The sequence below is a fragment of the Lepidochelys kempii genome, chromosome 2 (genome assembly GCF_965140285.1).
Source record: "Lepidochelys kempii isolate rLepKem1 chromosome 2, rLepKem1.hap1, whole genome shotgun sequence".
Classification (NCBI taxonomy): domain Eukaryota; kingdom Metazoa; phylum Chordata; order Testudines; family Cheloniidae; genus Lepidochelys; species Lepidochelys kempii.
In genome coordinates, this window is record NC_136381.1 from 243,225,173 (window position 1) to 243,252,548 (window position 27,376).

The 27,376-nt window shown below is 44.3% G+C and overlaps 1 protein-coding gene across 3 annotated transcripts in view; it reads left to right on the forward strand.

The window, feature by feature from the left end:
- Positions 1-27,376, forward strand: part of CREM (cAMP responsive element modulator) — an 83,655-nt gene that overhangs the window by 12,855 nt on the left and 43,424 nt on the right. The window contains exons 2-3 of one of the 3 annotated variants that reach the window (XM_073334455.2): positions 15,028-15,032; positions 15,147-15,170. The exons of 1 other annotated variant lie outside the window; for it this stretch is intronic. In XM_073334455.2, coding sequence (XP_073190556.1) covers positions 15,028-15,032; positions 15,147-15,170 — 29 coding nt within the window. Of the gene's footprint in view, positions 1-15,027; positions 15,033-15,146; positions 15,171-25,840; positions 25,940-27,376 lie in introns of all 3 variants that reach the window. One more of the 3 variants, XM_073334446.2, reaches the window with a different exon arrangement.

Genomic DNA, 27,376 nt, shown 5'->3' on the forward strand with positions numbered 1-27,376 from the left:
CAAATAAATTGGTTAGTCTCTAAGGTGCCACAAGTACTCCTTTTCTTACAGCACATTATTGTAAGTCATTCACAGAAGTAACACTTCAAGAGTTTCTCAGGATAGCACTGTAATGGAAGCCAGTAGACTGTCTTTCCATGTTCTTGGAAGTACTGCTATCCAGTAGTTATCTGATAACGGTGTCCTATTAAGTTGAGGCAGCTACAGGATTAGAGGGAGGAGATGAACCTCATGTATCCTAGAATTTGGAGATGCTTGATTTAGCAATTTACGATAATGGGTGAAGATAATTTTTGTTTTTTTCCCCCCAGTCTTCTTGTTTACTCAAAATGAGTCCAATTCTGCAGGCAAAACATCTTAGAATCATTGCTTATGTTTCTTCCCTATGCACTTGATGGCACTTTCTGGATTTTTTTTTATTTTTTAAAAAACTTTAGATATTCTCTGGAAAAGTATTTAGCTGATTAATAGAATGGAGGTGACAATTTAAAAAATCAAACTTTAGTCTGATATATTAGGTGAGCTCCATAAAAGCTTCAGGTTTTTCTCTATGATCTTCATTTAAAGGAAATTGCTACTAACATTCCAGTATGCTGGTCAGTATTTATATCCTGATCCTTTGGAATACTACAGTACTTCAGTGCCATTCAACTCCTATGGCTTTCCATCACATGTTTATTTTTAATCCAGACAATGCTTCTGAGATGCCTATTTTATCCAAATACAGTTTATTGGCATAACCTCTGTGTGAGCAGGATGCATTCCTGTGTTAGTCTCTGGCTCCCTGTGGACTGTGCCAACTGCTCTGCCGTAGTACCTACTCAAGTGACCTGTCCTTTTTGTGTGCTTATCAGGTTAGTGCTTGTGATATTGTGAAAGGACTCAGATTGGCAGCACCCAGAAGGGTGTTGTATCTGTTTCTCCATAGAAATTGTGTATCAGCTGCAATCCAAACTTCTCCATATTGCCCATGCAGTTTACACACACACCAGACGCACCCATTCATCCCTGTTCTCTTCAATCTTGACTTGGAAAGTCAGGTATAAAGGTTAGAAGGTAGTTCTTTCTGAAAACTCATCCTATTTTTGGCCTTCTCTACTTTAACTAATAAAGGTCCTATTTGTGGTAGTGATTTCTGTGACATGTACACAGTGACAGGGTTGGGCCAGATGACTATAGGAGAGTAATAGAAGGCAGATATATTAGCCCCAGGCTAAGTAGTTCCCTTTTCCCTGAGTAAGGTAACAGGGAAGGTTCCAGAACAATCCGGAACCTTCTGGAGACAATTAAGACAGGCTGATTAGAACACCTGCAGCCAATCAAGAAGCTGCTAGACTCAATTAAGGCAGGCTAATCAGGGCACCTGGGTTTTAAAAAGGAGCTCAGTTCAGTTTGTGGTGTGCGTGTGAGGAGCTGGGAGCAAGAGGCACTAGGAGCTGAGAGTGAGAACGCGGACTGTTGGAGGACTGAGGTGTACAAGCATTATCAGACACCAGGAGGAAGGTCCTATGGTGAGGATAAAGAAGGTGTTGGAAGTAGCCCAGGGAGTTGTAGCTTTCGCACAGCTGTTCCAGGAGGCACTCTAGACAGCTGCATTCCACAGGGCTCTGGGCTGGAACCCGGAGTAGAGGGCAGGCCCAGTTTCCCCGCAAATCCTCCCAACTGCTGGTCAGACACAGGAGGAGTCGATCTGGACTGTGAATTCAGAAAAACGGCCAAGCTGAGGGCTGCCGTGAAGCTCCCAGGCGAACAAATCTGCCAATAAGTGCAAGACCCACCAAGGTAGAGCAGGAACTTTGTCACAACACCTATGAATTAAAAACTGAATTGAGACTACCCACTAAATATAGGGCATTGTTTTGGGGTGGTGGCTGCACCCATATGCCTCCTGCTGGCTGAGCGTGGCACTATAGGTTTTTTCTACCTCAATTTCCCGTAAGAATGCCACACAGACCAAAAGAATGAAAAACAAAGTTCCCCTGTTATGGTTCTACTTTATTAAATCGAAATATATTTGAAATAGAAAGTCTCTCCTATTGAGTTTGGGGTTTACACAGCCCTCCTCTGTGGGGCTTGTGGTTCTCTGGGTCCGGTCCAGTCTCTACCTTAATCTGCTGCAGCACTCACCTGCAGCCACTTTTGTCCAGCCAGCTGCAGCCCCTCAGACTCTTGGCATTATTCCCTTTCCCTTTTCATTGTTATCATCCCTTCTCCTCCTCCTTCTCCTGCTGCTGAGGAGCTATTCTCTCTGAGAACACTCCATCCAGATTCCTTGCTCTGGTGTGCTCTCCTGAGAGCTACTCTTCTCAGGCACTTCCTGTTTTCTAGAGCCCAACTGAGTGCTAGTAACCCTTAATGAGGCACATTAGCTAAACAACTGGCAATAAGTCACTTAAGGATTTAGTTGGATCCCGGTGGGTATAAGTTGGCTCATTTTTTGTTGCAGGAGTTTGTCACAGGTAGGTGGGTCCCTGATTCCCTCTTAAAGGATCAGTCCTGTGACAGGCACCACATAGGCTTCAATTGGTAATTACTTCAATTGGTACATTACCAGCCAGTGAAAGTCACCAGATCCCAAGACATGAATTTGGGTGAAGTCCTGGTTATGGAAACTAGATGGCTAACATAGTCTCTCTCCTACTTCCAGCTCTTTCTGGGTACTAGCTTGTCTGTATTTTCCCTGAGCCTTATTTACATCCAGGGAAGTTATGCCCCATACTTTAAGTGTCCACTGGGTCTTAAGTTATCTATATATCACCAAATCTGTTCACAGTTTCTTTCTTCTTTGGGGGCATATGCATATGAGATCAGGGATCTGTCCATCACAGTTCAGAATTTGACTCCAGTGTGACTGTGTTTCAGAATTGCTGTGACCTGGCAGATGTTCGTCCACCAGGAGATATAATATGCCTTCTGATGGTCTTCATCTTAACATTTTGTAAAGCTGCTACTTGAGGCTCTATGTGGGATTTAAACCGTCTTTTCCCCATTCAAATGAAGCCTGATTTGGGAGAATGAGGTTGCAATCCTGTCATGGGGACTGTCCTCCAGCACACACCCTTGTGGCTCCTCACCTCTCTGCTGGTGTATCTCACTCAGCGCTTCTTGGGTTCTTTCAATCAATTACCCAACTAGATTTGTTCAAAACATGTAGCCCCTTTCTGGGGTCTGCTTTATTGAGTGTTTATTAAGTCTACAGTGTAACTCACTCAGTCATCCCAGTTCACACTCACTTTTGGTCTCTTTAAAAATCCTTGTAATCATTCTTGCTCCTTCTGGGAGCTGGGGTAGTACTCTAAGGGTATGTCTACACTGGCAGAGTTATAGCGCCGGCAGTTACAGCACCGCTCAGAGAGTGCTGACGGGAAACCGCTGTTGTGTGTTCACACTGTCAGGTTCCTGCGCAATAGTGTGTTCACATTTGCGGCACTTGCAGCGGTATTCGGAGTGGTGCACTCTGGGCAGCTATCCCACAGAACACCTCTTCCTCTTCAGCTGCTAATAGTTGTGGGAAGGCGGAGAGGGTCATGGGGCATCCTGAGTCCTGTCCCAGTGCCCCGTGATGCATTGCTTTGCATCCCAGCAATCCCTGTGCTTCTGTCTGCATTTGGCGCCATCTTTCAACAGTTTGTGTACTGCGCTCCCTGCCTTTTCGGGCTGCAGGAATGGATCCCAAACTGTTGACCAGTATGCTGCTCACTCTGACCAACACGTCACGCATGGCAGTGGAGTTATTCCTTAAACTACAAAGGCAAGAGGAGTGTGACATTGATCTCGCCACGCTTCCTAGCTACAACATGAGATTGCTTGTAGCTTTCACAGAGGTGCTGACCACAGTGGAATGCCGCTTTTGGGCTCGGGAAACAAGCACTGAGTGGTGGGATCACATAATGATGCATGTCTGGGATGACGAGCAGTGGCTGCAGAACTTTTGGATGAGGAAAGCCACATTCATGGGACAGTGTGATGAGCTCGCCCCAGCCCTGCAGCGCAAGGATATGAGAATGAGAGCTGCCTTTCCGTTGGAGAAGCGCGTGGCGATTGCACTGTGGAAGCTGGCTACTCCAGACTGCTACCAATCAGTCACTAACCAGTTCAGAGTGGGAAAGTCTACCATTGGACCTGTGCTGACGGAAGTCTGCAGGGCCATTAATTGCATCCTGCTCTGAAAGACCGTGACTCTGGGCAACGCGCTTGACATTGTAGATGGCTTTGCACAAATGGGCTTCCCCAACTGTGTAGGGGCGATAGATGGCACACATATTTCAATTCTGGCACCAGACCACCTATCCACAGAGTTCATTAATTGCAAGGGGTATTTCTCAATGGTTCTCCAGGTGCTTGTGGATCACCATGGGCGTTTCACAGACATTAACGCAGGCTGGTCCAAAAAGATGCATGATGCACGCATCGTTTGGAACACTGGCATGTTCAGGAAGCTGCAAGCAGGGACTTTCTTCCCGGACCAGAAGATCACCGTAGGTGAAGTCAAAATGCCCATTGTGATCCTGAGAGATTCCTTCTAAGCCTTAATGCCGTGGCTTATGAAGCCATACATGGGGCAGCTTGACAGCAGCAAGGAGCAGTCCAACAACAGGCTGAGCAAGTGCAGAATTACTGTTGGGTGTCCTTTTGGCTGTTTAAAGGCCCACTGGCGCTGCCTCTATGGGAAGCTGGACCTGGCCGATGACAATATTCCTATGCTTATAGCCACATGCTGTACGCTCCATAATATTTGTGAAGGGAAGGGTGAAAATTTCACTCAGGGCAGGAGCACAGAGGCTCAGTGCCTGGAGGCTCAGTGCCTGGAGGCTGAGTTTGAGCAGCCAGAGACCACGGCTATTAGAGGGGTGCAGTACGGGGTCATAAGGATCAAGGATGCCTGAAGGCAGCAATTTGACACTGAAAGCCACTAATATTTGTTGCTATGCTTGGGAGTGCAGTGCCTGTAATGCTTGGAGATAATTGGTGCAGACAATGCAATATGTGGGCTTAATATAATTGTATGTTGCTTTGCAGGGCTCTTTTTGCTTTCAATTAATAGAATAATGATTGCTTTCAAACCAACACAATTTTTTATTAAAAAGCAACAACTGGAGGAGAGAGTCAAACAAACAAAAAAGTCAGCAGTGAGAGGGATGCGGGAAGGGAAAGTCCCAGGAGGAGGTGGGGTCCTGGGATGGCTAAAGATTTGTGTATGTCCAGGGATCAGATCCAGCCTTCTCCTTTGGAGTACAGTGCAGCAGGTACAGTACTTCAGCAGGGTCAAACTGAAGAGTTAAGGGTGTTGAGTGCAGTGTGTACTGGGAATCCACAGTTCTGGCCTGTGAGGAGGAAGGAATGGAATGCTGTGGGTAGAGACTGGAGCCAGAACGTTGATAAGAGTGTGTTGGCGGTATCTGGAGGACACATGGGAAAGAGTTTTGCGACAGCAGCTGCAGGGGAGGACGGGCGCGGAGAGCTCTGCTCGGTTTGCAGAGCTAGTATTGCCTGGAGCGTCTGTGCTTGGCACTCCATAACCTTTAAGAGCCGCTCCATGGCTTCATTCTGGCATGCCGCATTCTCCTTTCAGTTCCTCTTCTTGCTGTCCCGCCACTCCTTCAATTCCTGTTTCTCGGCGGCGGAGTGCATCATAACATCATGCAGAAAGTCCTCTTTAGTTCTTCTTGGCCGCTTTCTAATTCTGTGCAGCAGTTCAGTTGCTGATAATAAAGAAGGAGGCTGGGCTCCCAAGGTCATCTCTGTGAAGTTTAAATGCAACATTGTACAGAAACTGTATTGTTTGCAACACGGAGAACACTGAGTCAGTAATTTAAAATACAGCCAGTACTCTCACACCTGTCACTAACTGGCTGACCCTAGGCAAGCACACATGAGCCACAAGACCCCCAAAATGGTAAGTAGCTGCAGGGGCAAGGTAAATCACTCTTCCCAGACCCTGCTGTACACTGGGCACGTGGCTCTTGGGGAGAGCCAGCACTGTAGGTGAGGCCTGATAATCATTCCTGTCCCCACACTTCCCATAGGATGTGATCATTATGGAAGATATCTCGCTGCTGAGGGTGAGCAGGGAATCAAGGGAGAGTATTCTCCAAGACTGTGGCTTCTGCCCTGGCCCCTAAGTGGCTTGCCTGTGTGAAGCAATGGTTCCTCCCCCTCACCACCTATAATGGCACAGTGGTGCGGGAAAGTTACCATTAATGGGGCAAGAAACAAAGCAGCTCTGCCGAGGAACTTGTGGCAGCGGGTTGCTCAGTATCTCCACAAGAGTTTCCTGGAGATCTCTGAGGGAGATTCCTATGAAGTGAGGGAGTCTATCAACAGCGTGTTCCGCTGCTCAAAATAGGGATGCGGGGGGAGACAAGCCTGATTTCTGCAACCCTTCTGCCCCCAACAACTCGCTTCAGCGATTTCCCACATCAAATCCACTTACCAGGGGCCTCCTTTCCTGTTTGCACTTCACCAACATCTGACAGCTGTGACTGGCTGGCCTCCTTCGGGGTAGAAAAGAGCTCCTGGTTGCATCTCTGACCTCCAAGTCATTCTCTGCCTCTGGGTCCCCCTCCCCCTCCACATCTTTGTCCAAGATTTCCTCCTCCTGGCTCGGTCCAATCTCAACTGGCATGCAAGCCACCGAAGTATCTACAGTGGTCTTCGCAGTGGACGTGGGATCGCTGCCGAGTATCGCGTCCAGCTCTTTGTAGAATCGGCAACTCGTGGGCTCACCACCAGAGCGTCAGTTTGCCTCCTGCGCCTTGTGGTAGGTGTTCTGCAGCTCCTTCACTTTGACCCTGCACTGCAGTATGTCCTGGTCAGTGTCCCTTTCTGTCATGCATTGTGAAATCTGTCCGTAGGTATCATAATTCCTATGGCTGGAACACAGCTGGGACTGGACAGCCTCCTCTCCTCTCCAGCAGCTCGGCATTGCTCTAAGCAGGGGATCGCCTAGTGCATGGAGCAGGCATAGCCACCTGGAAAGATGCACTGAGACCACTGCACAGATCACCGAGCAAACAGGAAGGGACTTTCAAAATTCGCAAGGAATTAAAGGGGTGTGGATGGCGGTTGGTCACCTGACTGCAGGGCAGTAGAGTTCAACCCAATGACCAGAGAGGCAAGAACAGGCATTTTGGGACATCTCTCGGAGGCCATTTGCAGCGCTGTAATCGACCAGGGTGTCTACACTGGCACCGCAGCCCTGTACCCCCAGCGCAGAAAGCTGTACGCCTCTCGTCGGGGTTTTTTTTTTTAAAAGCGCTGCTGCTGCGCAGTTTCTACGCACTAAGTGGCTTGGCACTGTGTACACCTTGGGAGTTACAGTGCAGAAAGCTGCTTTACTGTGCAGAAACTTGCCTGTGTAGGCAGGGCCTAAGGTTGGGTCTACAGTACAATCCAGGGGTGTGATTGCCCTGCTTGGGTACGCTCTCACTGAGCTAGTATGAATATCAATAGCAGTGTAGCCAGGGTATCACAGCAGCAGAGTCCTACCCATCAGTTTCAGGTGGGTTTCTGCTCAGCAAGCTTAGCTAAGCCTCTACTACCATGGCTATGCTGCTGTGTATACTCATGCTAGCTTGATGAGAGCTAGCACAAGTAGGTGTACACGAACAGGGGAATCACACCTCTAGCTCATAGTGTAGAGGTAGCCTAAATGGTAACCCTCTTTTAAGACAGAAGTCCCTATATCTCCTCCCCAAAATTGGATTGAAACTTAGGCAGTCTCTCTGTTTCTCCTTAAGGTAGGCGTCTCCAGTTCTCCTCCCTGGAGCTGGGTTGTAATTTAGGCCTTCTATAGAACCTTAGCCAGTTTCTCCTCCAGCTGGCCCCTTTCTCCCAATTAGTCCTCGGACTTGGAGGGCTCAGTAGGCAGCCTTCTACTGCTGGCGTCTACCCTGCTGAGGGGTGGAGGTAGCATATATGCCAGTCTCCTTCTTCCAGCTCATCCCCAGTAGGTTGCCTCACCCACTCTGCAAGTTCACTAGTCCTGGACCCTTAAAGAAACAGTTACTGACTTTCTCCCACATTTTGTTTATTGCCAGGACTTCTTCCTCTCCAGCAATACCTCTTATTTCCTAGATCCTTGCATACCCCCAAACCTCTCAAAACATTAAAGGACCATGCCATATAATTGGGTGGTGGGCTGACCCTTTGGCACCACTGCCCTTAAAGGGCAGACTAACCTGTCACAAGTCCCTTCTAATACTCTCTGGACCTGGTATCCAGAGCTGTTGTTCATTTTAGCAGTTCTGAAGTTCTTGTTCACCTAGAACATCTGTGCCCTTTTTTGGGGTGGTACTGTTACCAAACTTCTACAAATGAAAATATGTGGACTACCTCAACGTGACAGAAGTTATATTTCCACAACTATAATTATTAGGCCAGGTCTACACTATAAACTTACATCAGTATAACTGTGTCTCTCAGGGTTGTGAAAAATCCACACCTCTGAACAATGCAGTTATACTGACCTAAGCCACTATGCAGACAGCGGTATGTCAACAAGAGGGCATCTCCTTTCCATGTAGCTACAACCTCTCGCAGAGGTGGATTAACTACACCGATGGGAGAAGCTGCTGCAGCATTTTAAGTGTAGATGTGCTCTTAGATAGTGTTACCTCTGCATATTCACATTCCTCTCTTGCTTTCTTAACTTCTTTAGATTTTGGGTTAAGAATTCCTGTGTTAGTGAAAAGAACTAAAGGGTGGCTGAGACCATTTCCCCTTTTATACTTTTGAAACCCTGTGTGAAGCAGTGTGAATAGAAAGAGCGAGTATCTCCAGTAAACACTACTTTCTATGTGATCCTGGAATGTGCAGCGTAAACACCTAGATACTACAAGTGTAAATAGCCAGAGGGAGCCAGATTAAAGAACTGCAGCTACTGGTATTTTCTCTTTTTCATTTAATATCCTTCCAGGAATGGAAAAGAGTAACAGAAGATATCAAAAACAGCAGGTTGCATCTCATAGGTTTCCATGAGGCTGAAGCAGCTCTTATGGTCTTTTCTGTACATTTCCACTTCACTATCTAGACACAAGTAAGTTGCCAGTGCAAAGAGGATAGTTACATTTACAGTGATTGAAAAACTATATTCTAGCGAGTATTTCAAGTATGTTTTTCTTTTTTCATTCCCACTTTACCAGTGTACCTTTATCAAAGGGAGATTGATCTTGTTAGTAGGTCAACAGAACGAAAAAGCTATATTGTAAAATAACTGAACTCTTAAGGAAAAAACACTCTTGAAAATATATAATTTTTAAAAAGATCTCACTGGTGCTGGAAAAGATGTAATCTTGCAGGTGTAAATTGACAGCAAGCCATGTTTGAGAAGTGCAACTTTCTCAGGTTACAAGCTGTTGCTCATTTTTTATTAAATCCTTTCTCAGTTCGTGCAAGATCTTAAATTCTTTGTGTCTGAAGATGAGATGATGGCCAAACATGCCCTACGAGTTAGCATACAATGCCCATTCTAATGCAGCTATTACCACTCACTAGTTCTTTTGGCTGAAGAGCACCACATTGCTGTATGAAGCTCATACCACAATAGTTCACTTTCTGTGTGAAAAGATCTGTTAGTGAAGAAAGAGATGATAGCTTAAAAAGGTTGAAGACTTTTGGACAACTTTCCAGACATCTTTAGCTACTTTAAATGCCTTCAGTTAAGAGGGTACTACTCCCTTGGATTCTAGAGGCACAGGTCTTCCTTGACCTCCAACAGATTGGAAGTCTGCCCATAGACACTCCTCTTTCAGGCAGAAGTTCAAACATTTTTGTCAGTGGTCTGCCTTATCTCAGTGGTAAGATGGCCTGTTGCATTGAGCACCAGGCAGACAGTTTGATGTGATAGTCAACAGCTTTAACTATTCAGTTTTAGATTTGTACTCTTTCCTCTTCCTCTCCATTTTCAGAGATCCCTCTCATGAGAAGATATTAAGGGAAGAAGTTACCTTCCTTCTCTAAAAAGAGGGTATGGAGATGGTCTTTTAGTAATAAAAAGGAGAACATGTTTTACTCCTATTATTTCTTGTTATGGAAAGAAAAGAGGTTGTGTTGACAGCATCTCTTATACCTGATAATCCATCCATTTTATGAGAAGTATCTCTGGTTTTGTGTAGGAAAAGGCCACTATCATTATGATATCCTACCCTTTGGTCTTTCTAAATCACTGAATGTTTTCACTGCTGAGTCTTCATTCCTCAGACAACACAAATATCATTGTTTCCCTGTATTTAGACTGTTGACTGATCAGAGTATCATGAGCTCAGGGAGTGTTCTTGTTTCTAGGGAAAACATACAGATAGTTCCAACCCTTGAGGTTTTGCCTAAGTAATGAAGCACCTATTTTTATCTTGGCATAAAAAAGGGGTTATTCCGAGCACTGAGTTTTTCATACCATTTGAGAGATAGTATCCTCTGGGATCCCAGCACCCGAGAAGTGTACTGTTCTTCCTGCAGATGTTAGGCGTAATAGCTTCATGCACCCATGTGACCCCACTGACTAGGGCTATACCTGAGGCCTCTGCAGAAGAACTGGTCCACTGAAGAAGAAATCCTGCAAGGTGATCTTTTTACCACTTAAACTTTCCTAGACAGGATTCCTGCCCAATGAAGACAAGTGGTCTGTACTTTTTGATTTCTCTCATTTTGAGCCCCATATATTCAGACCCCGGCCAGCTAGTCATCACTACAGTTGTCTCTTCGGGGTATGTGTTGCTGCTTCTCCTTTGCTAGACAGCATTTGCTCTGTTTATTAATTCTTCTCTCTTCTGGTACTTTTATATCCCCTGTAGAAAAAGAATCTTCTCAGGAAAGTGCATGTATTTGGTGTAGGGGTGCTCAGACTCCTGTGTTCCTTCAGGCAGTAATTTCAGTCTTTCTAAGATTGAACTGGAAAATAAATAAGCACCACTTACTTGCCCCCCAATTCCTTTTCCTCTCTCAGGTGGCTCAGTTCAAGTTCTAACTAGGAGTAATGGCAAGAAATTAAGAAGTATAAAATCTAGGATGAATATCAGGATAAACTTCGTAGCATTGAGCTCTATTAGCCTGTGGAATAGTATCTCAAGAGAAGTGCTGGAAAGTCTGTCACTTGGGACTTCTGATGGATGAACTAAACAAAGCACTTTCCTTGGTAAAGATTTTTTGTAATTATTTTTGTCACAGTTCAGGGGAACTGCATCTGTATTTCTCCGCCATGGTCCACCAAGGGCATGCACTCTAGGCTCCCGGCTCCTCAGCTGTCACCTCTCTTGGGCAGAGACCCACATTTCTGTCCCTCCTGACCATTGAATTTTGAGGCTGCACAGTTCCCTGCCCACACTGTGATATTTCCAGCATGCCAGACTGCCTATACAGACCAGTGTCTGTGCTTTGCTTTCTCTCTGAAGGCTATGAATAACTAATTGCCAGCAATTACAAGTTACCCCACAGCTCTTAATAAGCAATCACATTTATTCTTAAGTGAAAGCATTACAGAGAAAACATATTAAAAACGACAAAAGTACTTACAAACATGCTAATAAGCTTACCAGAAATCATCCTCCTACTTCTCCAAGGTCTCTGATAGGAGTCTGCCCTTTAAACAAGGTCACAAGTTCATAACAGCTTAGCTTAGAACTAGCACACCCAAGGATAAATTAGTTTTTCCTTTATATAGCTTGGGCCTTTGATGTTGAGACTCCAGGAACAGGTAATCAGCAGATAACAGTCCTCTCCCCAGGGCATATCTTCAAAAGGCTAGGTTTTTTGCATAAACAGAGCTGGGGAATTTTCATTCACCTCCCTGTAGAGGCTCCTCAGGCAAACTTGTTACTGTTTGTCCCAAAAGTCCATTCCTGTCTGGCACGTTATTCAGTGCCTCCTTTGAAATTCATAACTCTTCCCAGGATTCCCCTCACATCTCCGTGCTGGAGACATTACATACAATCTTGGCCCACAATAATACATAACCTTTGCATTTGATACAATGGATTGCAAAGATACTTAAACTTCATTCATTAAGATTTTTGAAGGATGTTGCAGGAAATTGTCAGATTTGTTACAATCAGCACCAGATGATTGAAGTCACACTAGCTATACACCTTAGATGTTTCAATTAAAATGATTACCTGTGAAATAGTGAGAAATTTTGGTATGTAATTTGACATGGAAATTTATTGTTAAAGCAGTTTACATCTTGTTGTTTTCTGCAGACTCAGGAAGAGAGCACAGAATCAGTTCACATTTGGAAAGTTTTCTTTTCAGCAATAAGAGCTAAAACATATGATCTGATCTTCAGAAGTGTTGAGTACTCACAACTCCTGCTGAAGTCAGTGAGAGCTGTAGGTGCTCAGCCCTTCTGAAAAAAATAGGCATTTTACAATTAAAAAAAAGTTTTAAATTCTGCAAAAATTTGTTTGGGCATCAAATAATCAGCAGCAGGAGGAGGGTTACTGAGAGCTGTGAGCAGCCAGAGTGCCGCCCTAGTAACTCTTGCAGATCAACATGCATTTTAGCTGTTTGACCACCAGGGGCACACTGTTGTAGCTGCATACTGTTTTTGCTCAGCCGGACATTTTTTCTTGACTGTGAAGTTGTTCTAGCGTGTTGTTCCTCTGAAGCAAAGCATTATAGTAGACTCTGCTCTTTGTCTCTTGACTGGGCTCTTTTCCACCGCAGCCAGTTAGAACAAGAGTTGGCTGCCATCTTCAGGACCTGGTTTCCCCAACTGCTTCTATCCAGCTTTACATTTTCAGATCAACTTCTCCCAGCTCTTCCTTCTGCAAATCCACAGCCTGGTTCTGTAGCACGGCCTACTTCTGGGAAGGAGTATTAGCATTCCAGTGGTCCCCTTTTTAAATGTCTCCTGACTTAAGATGAGGAGGACTTGGTTAACAAATTTTCCCATCTGGGAGACTTCTATGCGCCAGAGTCTGAAGGTGAGCCACTGTCTTACACTGAAAGTTTAAAGATATTGCTAGTACATTCACTTCCTAGGGAGGTAAGTTCCCTAGGCTGGAGTATCAAATGGATATTTTTGTAGGTATATTGAATGGAAAATGTTGGCACTCTCATTCTATAAGGAATTCATAGACATCATATTTCAGTATGTTAACATACTAATGGATCTGTGGCTCTCACTCAGGTTGCTTCTCTTAAATATTCTGTCTCTGGAGGAATTAAATAAAGAAAAAGCAACTGAATGGAATGTTGCTTTCCCTGACTTCAAAATCATCTCTCTACACCATTCTCTGGCTGCTACCCAAAATTACTGACAAGAAGGATCACTGGAGGGTTTTCACCTTCCTCTGCATCATGGGGCACACGTCACTTGCTGGTTTAAATCAGAGTAAATGGCGGATTCTCTGTAACGTGAAGTCTTTAAATCATGATCTGAGTACTTTAATAATTCAACAAGAGGTTCTGGGTGTATTACAGGAGTGAGTGGGTGAGGTTCTGTGGCTTGTGATGTGCAGAAGGCCAGATTAGGTTCCTTCTGGCCTAAAGTCTATGAGTCTATTATTTTAGCTCTTCTCAAGGCATGAGACATTTCTTGAATGGCATTTAAGATTGCTACTCATCCATTCCTTTTTTTCTGTTCTGTCCAGCCAGATGTTTATTGACCTTGCTTCTGATGAACTAAATCAGGAGCATGAGATTTTTAATGAGTTACGCAATATTAATTACTTTGTAGCTTTCTCTGTGCTCTCTCTTTGGATTGAGTATGCTTAGCAACATGGTCAGATGGTCTGACTACTGTGAGGAGATGCAACATCTGGCATTTGGCTGGAATCCAGACTTTACAGTTAAATGCAGCTTTGCTTTATAAAGGGGGACAAGATGTTAAATAAGGTGGTAAGAGTGTCAGGATGGGTGAGGTAGTGTCTTTTATTGGACCAAATTCTACTGGTGAGAGAGACAAGCTTTCGAGCTTACACAGAGTTCTTCTTCAGGTCATCTTCAAGACCTGAAGAAGAGCTCTGTGTAAACTTGAAAGCTTGTCTCTCACCAGCAGAATTTGGTCCTATAAAAGATACTATCTTACCCAGCTTGTCTCTCTAATATCCTGGGACCAACACAGCTACAGCAACGCTGCTTTCAACAGTGGTAAGAGTGTGACAGATATTGCAATCCCATGCAATATCTTTAAGGACCATATTCTATTAAATTTGTGTATCACTGTGGCTAGGGATTGTATGCCACTCCAGTGGGGAGGGTTCCCACAACTTCTCCAGGAACCAAAAGCAGTGGGAGGTGGTGAAGGCAAATTACTCAGATTGTAACCCCCACACGAGAGTTTCCACCATCTGGGGAGGCTCCCATATACTGGTTTAAACTGGATTGTCCAGAGACCTTAAGACAGTGGTGGGAAACCTGTGGCCCATCAGAGTAATGCGCTGGCAGACCAAGAGACAGTTTGTTTACATTGATTGTCTGCAGGCACGGCTGCCCGCAGCTCCCAGTGGCCGCGGTTCGCCGTTCCTGGCCAAGGGGAGCTGCGGAAAGCAGCAGCCAGAACGTCCCTGTGGAATGCACCACTTCCCACAGCTCCCATTGGCCGGGAATGGCGAACTGCAGCCACCGGGAGCTGCGGGTGTTCGTGCCTGCGGACAGTCAATGTAAACAAACTGTCTTGCAGCCTGCCAGCGGATTACCCTGACCAGCTTCAGGTTGCCCACCGCAGCCATAAGACAAAGAAAGGAGTTTTGGATAAAAGTCTGGGTTAACACTGACACAGGCCTTCTTTCTGATCCAGAAAACAGACAGGGCCTTTTGTCCAAGGGCAACTCCAACCCTTGCATAAGGGTCCGAAAGACTTTGGCCTAGTAGCATGGATGACCCCGGGATGTTTATTGTGTATTTAAATCTGTTTGTTGTTATGTTTTCTCTCTAATGCTTTTACCTTAAGAATAAATATGCTTGCTTAGAAAGAGCTGTGTGGTAACTTGTAACTGCTGACAATACGCTGTTCACAGACCTTGGAGACAAAGCAAAGCACAGATGCTGGCCTTTAGGCAAATTGGCTTGCTGGCCCTGGGGATATCGCAGTGTAAGTCAGGGAGTTGTTCAGCCTTACAACCCCCTGGTCAGAAGGAAGTCGCACAAGGATCCCTGCCCAAAGACAGATGATGGCTGGAGACCTGAGACTTGCCTGGGAACTCTTGGAGTGAACTACGGAGTGGGGAATACAGGTGTAGTTACCCTGAAACTGTGAAAGATAACTACTTATCTTTTCTCCAATCATTGTGTTTCTCAAATGTCTGCCCTGGGAGACTAATGAATCCTGTTGGACTGTAGGAATATAAAGAATAATGGTGATCAGCCACTGGGCCAGTGTATTAAAAGCATACTGGACCATTATACTCTTTTTACTTTGACTATTGAAACATTGCCATTTAGGTATCCCCCTTCCTCTGCATCTTCACAGAGATGACCTGTGACAAATACATCAATAAGAAAGGAGGCTTATGAGCTAGTATTTGGTTTTTTTCCCAGTTGATTGTAACATAGATTTGTTATATATACATCTTATGCCTTTTCTGTGGTGAAAGAAAAAAGTTTTTCTTTTCCTAAACCACAGGATCTACAAAGTCTAGACCAGTAAACAGTAAGCAGCCTGTTGGATCCATCTTAATGCCACTTAGAACCAGAATCAAGCATTTCTGTCTCTTGGAGAGTTTAACTAATTGCTGTTAAAATCAGTTGGATTTCTGCAGTTGCTATGTTTCATACAGCTCTGTTGATGGAACTTCAAGATGTTTGGAATAAACTTTTTCAGCCACCTGTGAAATGGGCCTTCACATGTTATGGCTAGTAACAAGTGGGGAGAGCACAGGCCCATTGTGATGGGTTTGGGCCCTTTGGGGTGTCAGCTTATGTGCTGGGGTTTAACTGAGCCTCCTCTGCTCAATCAGCCTATTCCGCCAGCCTGGGTCCCCTTTTCCTGGCCTTGCTGGGCTAGGCTCACAAGCCTCTTCCAGCCAAGCACATAGGCAGGGCCACACCCAGCTGCACAGAGAGACAGAGATCCACTCTGGAAAGATTCAAAAGCTTTTGGGGCTCTCCCCAACACTCTAGTGCCCACTCCCTTTAAGGGGTACAAACCTAAAGGTTTTCTGACATTCGCCCCCTCTCTCAATGTGGAGGGGGATATGCACAACTTCTTGCCCCCCCAGTTAGAAATTACATAAACTGGGTTATATTATAAACAAGCAATAAGTTTATTAACTACAAAAAGTGATTTTTAAGTGAATATAAGAGATAACAGACAGAACAAAGCAGATTACTGAGCAGATAAACAGAAGTACACATGCTAAGCTCAATACACTTAAGGAACAGGTTGCAAAATGTAATTTCTTACCCTAAGTGTTATTTTAGGCAGGTTGCAAAGTTTCTGTGGTTCAGAGTTCCAGTTATAATTCTTTTCAGTCTGGACTCCCCACTGGTTTCCCTTCAGGTGGCTTTAGCAGACTTTCTTCTTGGGCAGACAGGCCATGAAGAGGAGGAGCCTCGTTTGCTTTCCTCGCCACCATTAAATTGGATTTACATAAGGCAGGAATCCTTTGTTTCCCAAATCTGACCCCCCTCCCTTCCAGTGGAAAGTTACAGGAAGTCCTAGGTAATATTTAGTATCAGGTGACAAGATCACCTGACTATGTAGTATCACAGCATCCATGAGTCAGATGCAGTATGTAATGTCTGCAGGAAGGCCAAGCCTTTTCCCAGTTCATTGTCCTCGGTAATGGGCCATCTGCCCTGTCTGGCTTTTCCATTGTTGTACCTGAAGTATTAGCAGTGGGCGTCACTCAAAGTAACATAGTTGAAATACAGATACATAGATAATATTCCTAACTTCAGATACAGAAATGAAACAGGCATACAAATTGGATAATCACATTCAGTAAATTATTCAGGAAGGACTGGCAGGGCAGAAAAGGTGGGGGAGTTGCACTGTGTAAGAGAGCAGTATGACTGCTCAAGCACCAGTATGAAACTGCAGAAAAACCTGAGAGTCTCTGGATTAAGTTTAGAAGTGTGAGCAACAAGGGTGGTGTCATGGTGGGAGTCTACTATAGACCACCAGACCAGGGGGATGAGGTGGATAAGGCTTTCTTCTGGCAACTAACAGAAGTCACTAGATCGCAGGCCCTGGTTCTCATGGGAGACTTCGATCACCCAGATATCTGCTGGGAGAGTAATAAAGCGGTGTACAGACAATCCAGGAAGTTTTTGAAAGAGTAGGGGACAATTTCCTGGTGCAAGTGCTGGAGGAACCAACTAGGGGCAGAGCTTTTCTGGACCTGCTGCTCACAAACCAGGAAGAATTAGTAGGGGAAGCAAAAGTGGATGGGAATCTGGGAGACAGTGACCCTGAGATGGTCGAGTTCAGGATCCTGACACAAGGAAGAAAGGAGAACAGCAGAATACAGACCCTGGACTTCAGAAAAGCAGACTTTGACTCCCTTAGGAAACTGATGGGCAGGATCCCCTGGGAGAATAACACGAGGGGGAAAGGAGTCCAGGAGAGCTGGCTGTATTTCAAGGAATCCCTGTTGAGGTTACAGGGACAAACCATCCCGATGAGTCGAAAGAATAGTAAATATGGCAGGCGACCAGCTTGGCTTAATGGTGAAATCCTAGCGGATCTTAAACATAAAAAAGAAGCTTACAAGAAGTGGAAGGTTGGACATATGACCAGGGAAGAGTATAAAAATATTGCTCGGGCATGTAGGAATGTTATCAGGAGGGCCAAATCGCACCTGGAGCTGCAGCTAGCCAGAGATGTCAAGAGTAACAAGAAGGGTTTCTTCAGGTATGTTGGCAACAAGAAGAAAGCCAAGGAATGTGTGGGCTCCTTACTGAATGAGGGAGGCAACCTAGTGACAGAGGATGTGGAAAAAGCTAATGTACTCAATGCTTTTTTTGCCTCTGTCTTCACTAACAAGGTCAGCTCCCAGACTGCTGCGCTGGGCATCACAAAATGGGGAAGAGATGGCCAGCCCTCTGTGGAGATAGAGGTGGTTAGGGACTATTTAGAAAAGCTGGACGTGCACAAGTCCATGGGGCCGGACGAGTTGCATCCGAGAGTGCTGAAGGAATTGGCGGCTGTGATTGCAGAGCCACTGGCCATTATCTTTGAAAACTCGTGGCGAACCGGGGAAGTCCCGGATGACTGGAAAAAGGCTAATGCAGTGCCAATCTTTAAAAAAGGGAAGAAGGAAGATCCTGGGAACTACAGGCCAGTCAGCCTCACCTCAGTCCCTGGAAAAATCATGGAGCAGGTCCTCAGAGAATCAATCCTGAAGCACTTGCATGAGAGGAAAGTGATCAGGAACAGCCAGCATGGATTCACTAAGGGAAGGTCATGCCTGACTAATCTAATCGCCTTTTATGATGAGATTACTGGTTCTGTGGATGAAGGGAAAGCAGTGGATGTATTGTTTCTTGACTTTAGCAAAGCTTTTGACACGGTCTCCCATAGTATTCTTGTCAGCAAGTTAAGGAAGTATGGGCTGGATGAAGGCACTATAAGGTGGGTAGAAAGCTGGCTAGATTGTCGGGCTCAACGGGTAGTGATCAATGGCTCCATGTCTAGTTGGCAGCCGGTATCAAGTGGAGTGCCCCAAGGGTCGGTCCTGGGGCCGGTTTTATTCAATATCTTCATAAATGATCTGGAGGATGGTGTGGATTGCACTCTCAGCAAATTTGCGGATGATACTAAACTGGGAGGAGTGGTAGATATGCTGGAGGGTAGGGATAGGATACAGAAGGACTTAGACCAATTGGAAGATTGGGCCAAAAGGAATCTGATGAGGTTCAATAAGGATAAGTGCAGGGTCCTGCACTTAGGACGGAAGAACCCAATGCACAGCTACAGACTAGGGACCGAATGGCTAGGCAGCAGTTCTGCGGAAAAGGACCTAGGGGTGACAGTGGACGAGAAGCTGGATTTGAGTCAGCAGTGTGCCCTTGTTGCCAAGAAGGCCAATGGCATTTTGGGATGTATAAGTAGGGGCATAGCGAGCAGATTGAGGGACGTGATCGTTCCCCTCTATTCGACATTGGTGAGGCCTCATCTGGAGTACTGTGTCCAGTTTTGGGCCCCACACTTCAAGAAGGATGTGGATAAATTGGAGAGAGTCCAGCGAAGGGCAACAAAAATGATTAGGGGACTGGAACACATGAGTTATGAGGAGAGGCTGAGGGAGCTGGGATTGTTTAGCCTGCAGAAGAGAAGAATGAGGGGGGATTTGATAGCTGCTTTCAACTACCTGAAAGGGGGTTCCAAAGAGGATGGCTCTAGACTGTTCTCAATGGTAGCAGATGACAGAACGAGGAGTAATGGTCTCAAGTTGCAGTGGGGGAGGTTTAGATTGGATATTAGGAAAAACTTTTTCACTAAGAGGGTGGTGAAACACTGGAATGCGTTACCTAGGGAGGTGGTAGAATCTCCTTCCTTAGAGGTTTTTAAGGTCAGGCTTGACAAAGCCCTGGCTGGGATGATTTAACTGGGAATTGGTCCTGCTTTGAGCAGGGGGTTGGACTAGATGACCTTCTGGGGTCCCTTCCAACCCTGATACTCTATGATTCTATGATTCTGTTTTAAAGAATCCTTATTGAGGTTGCAGGAACAAACCATTCCGATGTGTAGAAAGAATAGCAAATATGGCAGGTAACCAGCTTGGCTTAACAGTGAAATCCTTGCTGATTTTAAACACAAAAAAGAAGCTTACAAGAAGTGGAAGATTGGACAAATGACCAGGGAGAAGTATAAAAATATTGCTTGGGCATGCAGGAGTGAAATCAGGAAGGCCAAATCACACTTGGAGTTGCAGCTAGGAAGGGATGTTAAGAATAACAAGAAGAGTTTCTTCAGGTATGTTAGCAACAAGAAGAAAGTCAAGGAAAGTGTGGGTCCCTTATTGAATGAGGGAAGCAACCGAGTGACAGAGGATGTGGAAAATCTAATGTACTCAATGCTTTTTTTTGCCTCTATCTTAACTAACAAGGTCAGCTCCCAGACTACTGCACTGGGCAGCACAGCATGGGGAGGAGGTGACCAGCCCTCTGTGGAGAAAGAAGTGGTTTGGGACTATTTAGAAAAGCTGGACAAGCACAAGTCCATGGTGCTGGATGCACTGCATTCAAGGGTGCTAAAGGAGTTGGCGGATGTGATTGTAGAGCCATTGGCCATTATCTTTGAAATAGATATCTCATGGCAATCGGGGGAGGTTCCAGATGACTGGAAAAAGGCTAATGTAGTGCCCATCTTTAAAAAAGGGAAGAAGGAGGATCCTGGGAACTACAGGCCAGTCAGACTCACCTCAGTCCCTGGAAAAATCATGGAGCAGGTCCTCAAGGAATCAAATCTGAAGCACTTAGAGGAGAGGAAAGTGATCAGGAACAGTCAGCATGGATTCACCAAGGGCAAGTCATTCCTGACTAATCTAATTGCCTTCTATGATGAGATAACTGGCTCTGTGGATGAGGGGAAAGTGGTGGACATGTTGTTCCTTGACTTTAGCAAAGCTTTTGATACAGTTTCCCACAGTATTCTTGCCAAGAAGTTAAAGAAGTATGGACTGGATGAATGGACTATATAGTGGATAGAAAGCAGGCTAGATCATCGGGCTCAATGGGCAGTGATCAATGGTTCCATGTCTAGTTGGCAGCTAGTATCAAGCAGAGTGCCCCAAGGGTCGGTCCTGGGGCTGGTTTTGTTCAATATCTTCATTAATGTTCTGGAGGGTGGTGTGGATTGCACCCTCAGCAAGTTTGCAGATGAGGTAGATACGCTGGAGGGTAGGGATAGGATACAGAGCGACCTAGACAAATTAGAAGATTGGGCTAAAAGAAATCTGATGAGGTTCAACAAGAACAAGTGCAGAGTCTTGTACTTAGGATGGAAGAATCCCATGCACTGCTACAGACTAGGGACTGAGTGGCTAGGCAGCAGTTCTGCAGAAAAGGATCTAGGGGTTACAGTGGACGAGTGGATATGAGTCAACAGTGTGCCCTTGTTGCCAAGAAGGCTAACGGCATTTTGGGCTGCATAGGTAGGAGCATTGCTCCCAGACTGAGGGACGAGATTATTCCCCTCTATTAGGCATTGGTGAGGCCTCATCTGGAGTACTGTGTCCAGTTTTGGGCCCCGCTCTACAAGAAGGATGTGGAAAAATTGGAAAGAGTCCAGTGGAGGGCAACAAAAATTATTAGGGGACTGGAACACATGACTTATGAGGAGCAGCTGAGGGAACTGGGATTGTTTAGTCTGCGGAAGAGAAGAATGAGGTGGGATTTGATAGCTGATTTCAACTACCTGTAAAGGGATTCCAAAGAGGATGGATCTAAACTGTTCTCAGTGGTAACAGATGACAGAACAAGGAGTAATGGTCTCAAGTTGCAGTGGGGGAGGCTTAGGTTGGATATTAGGAAAAACTTTTTCACTAGGAGGATGGTGAAGCACTGGAATGGGTTAGCTAAGGAGGTGGTAGAATCTCCTTCCTTAGTGTTTTTTAAGGCCTGGCTTGACAAAGCCCTGGCTGGGATGATTTAGTTGGGGATTGGTCCTGCTTTGAGCAGGGGGTTGGACTAGATGACCTCTTGAGTTCTCTTCCAACCCTGATATTCTATGATTCTATGATAACCTTTCCAGTGATACCGTACAACACCCATCTTACATAAAGTACATCTCAGTTATGTCGTATTCATATTATAAGCATATTTTCATAAAGAATATGGAGTGAAACATCACACCCATTATTAATCAGAATTGATTATGTCGTCTTTTGTGAAAGAAAGCTGGCTGGTGACCTACAGCAGGTAGTGGTTAGGCTCTTACGCAAGAAACCATCTGTTTGACAGGAACAATCTTTCCACTTTAAAGATACCTTAATTGACACCTATGTTCTTTTAGGTTCCTGGATTTCTCTGGCTTTAGACCTGGGGAAAAAATTGAAAGAACACGTTTTGCTTTGTTTGGTCATCTTCTGGCAGTGATCAGAGGTCATAGTACATACAATTTTATTAAATTGTATAAGTTTTGATAAGGCTATCCTGAGTTACTGTTAACTTGTCTGTAGGAGCTGATAGAGGTGAATGGGATTGTTTTACAGAGGATCTGTTTACTCATATAGGGAAGACTCAGAGTATTGTGATGGGCAATTGCATGTCCTCTCCTAGTGAAGGTCCCACAGCATTCCATCCTGTCACCCTCATGTATGTAAGGCTGTTGAAGAAAGGCCTTTTGAACTGCAGTATTATCATTAAGTTGATGAAAATGAACTCTGTGTTTCCACATCAAACCTGGAATATTCAGTTTTTCTACTCTGTCAAGGTTCCTCCCCCACTCTGAACTCTAGAGTACAGATGTGGGGACCTGCATGGAAAAACCTCCTAAGCTTATCTTTACCAGCTTAGGTCAAAACTTCTCCAAGGTACAAAATATTCCACCCGTTGTCCTTGGACTGGCCGCTACCACCACCAAACTAATACTGGTTACTGGGGAAGAGCTGTTTGGACGCGTCCTTCCCCCCAAAATACTTCCCAAAACCTTGCACCCCACTTCCTGGACAAGGTTTGGTAAAAAGCCTCACCAATTTGCCTAGGTGACTACAGACCCAGACCCTTGGATCTTAAGAACAATGAACAATCCTCCCAACACTTGCACCCCCCATTTCCTGGGGAATGTTGGATAAAAAGCCTCACCAATTTGCATAGGTGACCACAGACCCAAACCCTTGGATCTGAGAACAATGAAAAAGCATTCAGTTTTCTTACAAGAAGACTTTTAATAAAAATAGAAGTAAATAGAAATAAAGAAATCCCCCCTGTAAAATCAGGATGGTAGATATCTTACAGGGTAATTAGATTCAAAAACATAGAGAACCCCTCTAGGCAAAACCTTAAGTTACAAAAAAGATACACAGACAGAAATAGTTATTCTATTCAGCACAATTCTTTTCTCAGCCATTTAAAGAAATCATAATCTAACACATACCTAGCTAGATTACTTACTAAAAGTTCTAAGACTCCATTCCTGGTCTATCCCCGGTAAAGACCAGCATATAGACAGACACACAGACCCTTTGTTTCTCTCCCTCCTCCCAGCTTTTGAAAGTATCTTGTCTCCTCATTGGTCATTTTGGTCAGGTGCCAGCGAGGTCACCTTTAGCTTCTTAACCCTTTACAGGTGAGAGGAGCTTTCCCCTGGCCAGAAGGGATTTCAAAGGGGTTTACCCTTCCCTTTATATTTATGACATACTCTCTCAGTGCTTGGTTTAAATTCAATAACGAAAAAATGAAGCTGGTGTTGCTAGGTAGAGGAAAATACATTTGAAAAGAAAGGGAACTGTACCTACTCCCTTGATTGAAAAGGTACTTTCACAATTTTTCTCAGTTGTTTGTGATCTTGGGATTTCATTAAATTGATCATTTGTTTCTTGAGTCCAGACTAGACCAACTTGTTCCTTCCGATGCAGATCTCAACACAGTTATCTGTTCTTTTGTCACTATATTGGTATATAGTCTTAAGACTGACTTTGAAGAATATAGATAACATTCAGCTAGCCAGCATGCAGGTTAATTGAGGCAAGTCAGTCAGCATTCAGCCTGATTGGGGCAAGTCATCATGAGCAGTGGTTCAGAATTCTTTCTGGAGTGCAGTTCAAGCAAGGGATACCATTATAAAGCCATGAGTGGCTTGGGAGCTGACTGTTTTAGAGAGAACCTCTTCGCCCTTGCACTGTTGCAGAAATTGTGTCTTATCAAAATACCTTTGCTTTCTGTCTCGTGGTTTAATTCCTGGGTATGGGCACAGAGCAGTTTTGGTGGAATGCCCTTTGTTCTTGATTTCTCTCCAGTAGTTAGAGCCCCTTTTTTGGTGGGGGGGGAGGTATGATTTATTTTTAATTGGTTGGAGGGCGGATACTATGTAAGATATATTTTAAAAATTTGGGCCTGTACCCAGGATATTTATCTCATGAAGGGTGGAACTTGTTGAGGTAGGAATGGGTTTGATTTACGCCAGTTGTTGACAGTTGGTTGTTTTAATTTTTGTATTAGATTTCCAGATACCAGTTGGTGGGGTACAATATAAAAAAGAAAACAATCATAAAAATCTTCTCTCTGCTGAAGGCCCAAGTCCTTTCAACACCTAAAGTTTTTGAGTCATAGGTGAGGGATTTAGGAGAGCATTTCTGTGCCTTTTTAAAAAATCCTTGTTCAGGAGGAGTTCCATCTTTCATAATCAGTACAGAACTGGGAAGCAGGAGACCTTCAAAACTCCTTTTCCCCATAGCAGTGCCACTACCCTTGGGAAGTATTCCTTTTGAATGGATGCAGGTTCAAGCATCAGAATAGAGATTGTTTGTAGTCCTTCCTACACCTTCTCCTCTCTTTCATGTTGATCCAGAAGTCGGACACAATCTGGCTCTAAATATACAGAAAATGAGTGTCTGTGTAGCGCTGAGTGACCTTGATGCCTGTTGACAGTCATTGGCATTTGAGAGAGCTGAGCACCTCAGTGCTGACTAATCTAATCGCCTTTTATGATGAGATTACTGGTTCTGTGGATGAAGGGAAAGCAGTGGATGTATTGTTTCTTGACTTTAGCAAAGCTTTTGACACAGTCTCCCACAGTATTCTTGTCAGCAAGTTAAGGAAGTATGGGCTGGATGAATGCACTATAAGGTGGGTAGAAAGCTGGCTAGATTGTCGGGCTCAATGGGTAGTGATCAATGGCTCCATGTCTAGTTGGCAGCCGGTATCAAGTGGAGTGCCCCAAGGGTCGGTCCTGGGGCCGGTTTTGTTCAATATCTTCATAAATGATCTGGAGGATGGTGTGGATTGCACTCTCAGCAAATTTGCCGATGATACTAAACTGGGAGGAGTGGTAGATACGCTGGAGGGGAGGGATAGGATACAGAAGGACCTAGACAGATTGGAGGATTGGGCCAAAAGAAATCTGATGAGGTTCAGTAAGGATAAGTGCAGGGTCCTGCACTTAGGACGGAAGAACCCAATGCACAGCTACAGACTAGGGACCGAGTGGCTAGGCAGCAGTTCTGCGGAAAAGGACCTAGGGGTGACAGTGGACGAGAAGCTGGATATGAGTCAGCAGTGTGCCCTTGTTGCCAAGAAGGCCAATGGCATTTTGGGATGTATAAGTAGGGGCATAGCGAGCAGATCGAGGGACGTGATCGTTCCCCTCTATTCGACATTGGTGAGGCCTCATCTGGAGTACTGTGTCCAGTTTTGGGCCCCACACTACAAGAAGGATGTGGATAAATTGGAGAGAGTCCAGCGAAGGGCAACAAAAATGATTAGGGGACTGGAACACATGAGTTATGAGGAGAGGCTGAGGGAGCTGGGATTGTTTAGCCTGCAGAAGAGAAGAATGAGGGGGGATTTGATAGCTGCTTTCAACTACCTGAAAGGGGGTTCCAAAGAGGATGGCTCTAGACTGTTCTCAATGGTAGCAGATGACAGAACGAGGAGTAATGGTCTCAAGTTGCAGTGGGGGAGGTTTAGATTGGATATTAGGAAAAACTTTTTCACTAAGAGGGTGGTGAAACACTGGAATGCGTTACCTAGGGAGGTGGTAGAATCTCCTTCCTTAGAGGTTTTTAAGGTCAGGCTTGACAAAGCCCTGGCTGGGATGATTTAACTGGGAATTGGTCCTGCTTCGAGCAGGGGGTTGGACTAGATGACCTTCTGGGGTCCCTTCCAACCCTGATATTCTATGATTCTATGATTCATGATATTACATGATGCAACATTTCCTTTCCTCTGCTTGCCTGGGACAGTGTGAAATGCATTGTAAGATTGCACTATTCAGTGTTTTTAAAACTGTGTTTTTCAGGTTGCTGAATTGCCACTGCTGATCATCAGCCTTCAGTAATCGGCAGTCTAGGCAAGCCTTGAAATTCAGATGTCGTAGGCAGCATTGCTCATCATTGACGTAAGGATTGCATGGCTTGCCAAGACTACTTCCATCAGTATCAGTACACAAGTAACCTAATAAACAAGTCAAAATGTTCTAGTATTTTAGTTAATGCAGAAGGCTGCAATTTTGGAACACAGTCAACAATTTAGAATGAAAGAAAATAAATCCAGTGTTACTTGTACAGGATTATTTATACTTTGTTTTTAAAAGATACACAGTATCAGAATGGAAACATGATTGTTAATCTCAAAGTTACAGAAACAAAACTCAATTAAAAATCACAGAAGTAAATCTGATGTGTTGAAATCACTTTTTGTTAAGGTTCTGCAAATCTTAAAAGAAAAAGTCACTCAAATGTAATAATTTTCATGTAATACTAGTTTGATGTGTGGATTATGTTCTTTCTATTTATGTAGTTCTTTCTGTAAATAAGAACAGATTACTTTTAGTTTGATCCAGTTTTAAATGTGCTTGTTTTCACCCGGAACATAATCTCATATATGAACTCATTAGAGCAAAATCATTTTTCCCTGTGAAATTTTAAATAAGCTTTACTCTGGTAGAGTTTTGGATAAATTTTCTTGTGTGGTTATAATCTGGCATAAAATGGACTCTTAACTACTTGTAATTGCTATTATATATAATTAGCCTTTAAGTTTACAAGGAAAGCCTGCTCTAGAAGCTTTTATAGTTCAATATTCTAGTTAAGGTGCAGCCTTATAGGAGAGCAGGCAATTCAACCAAATTTTAAATCAAACCGTTATAAGAAAAACTGACTTCCAGAAATGTTGAATTTTGATTTAAATTTTTGTGCTTATTTATTAGGAAAGTATTAGAATATGTATTAAGTGTTACATGGCCAGGTAAAGATTTAGGGCTGTCCAGAGTGTATTTAACCTAAGAAACACCAGTAATTTGCACAAATAGACATTATGTCTATGTTAGGACAAGTGGCTTATGTAAAACTTGGGCCTAAGTTAGAAGGCTACTTTTTGTGGCAGTGCAGTGCAATCCCAATTTTGACAACTCTAGTTAACTTGAAGTAACTGGTTAAATAATATATGTAGCCGAAAGTTGCGTTGACTGAAGCTCCACTCATGAGGCTTTCTTAAATTCCAAAGGGATCTTACAGAAATTCCTCTGTCTCTCCATTCCTGGAGAATTTAGTTCAGTAAAATTTAAGAGATCCACAGGACAGGAACTTCATTTAATGCATCTCTAGGGAACATAACTTACACCTTGGTTATCCAGGTATTTCAGTTAATCAGAGCTGGGTTACTCCTGATTATTCAAGCCCCTGTTGTTATGAAAATTCCATGCATCCTACTAATGTACTGGAAACAGGATGTAATAACTATCAGTTGTGTGATAGAATTTGTTCATATCAGTTATAGTATTGTTTTGTATTACTGGTGTCTGTGCTCTAGCTAAAAATTGAAAGGTTTGTTGTGA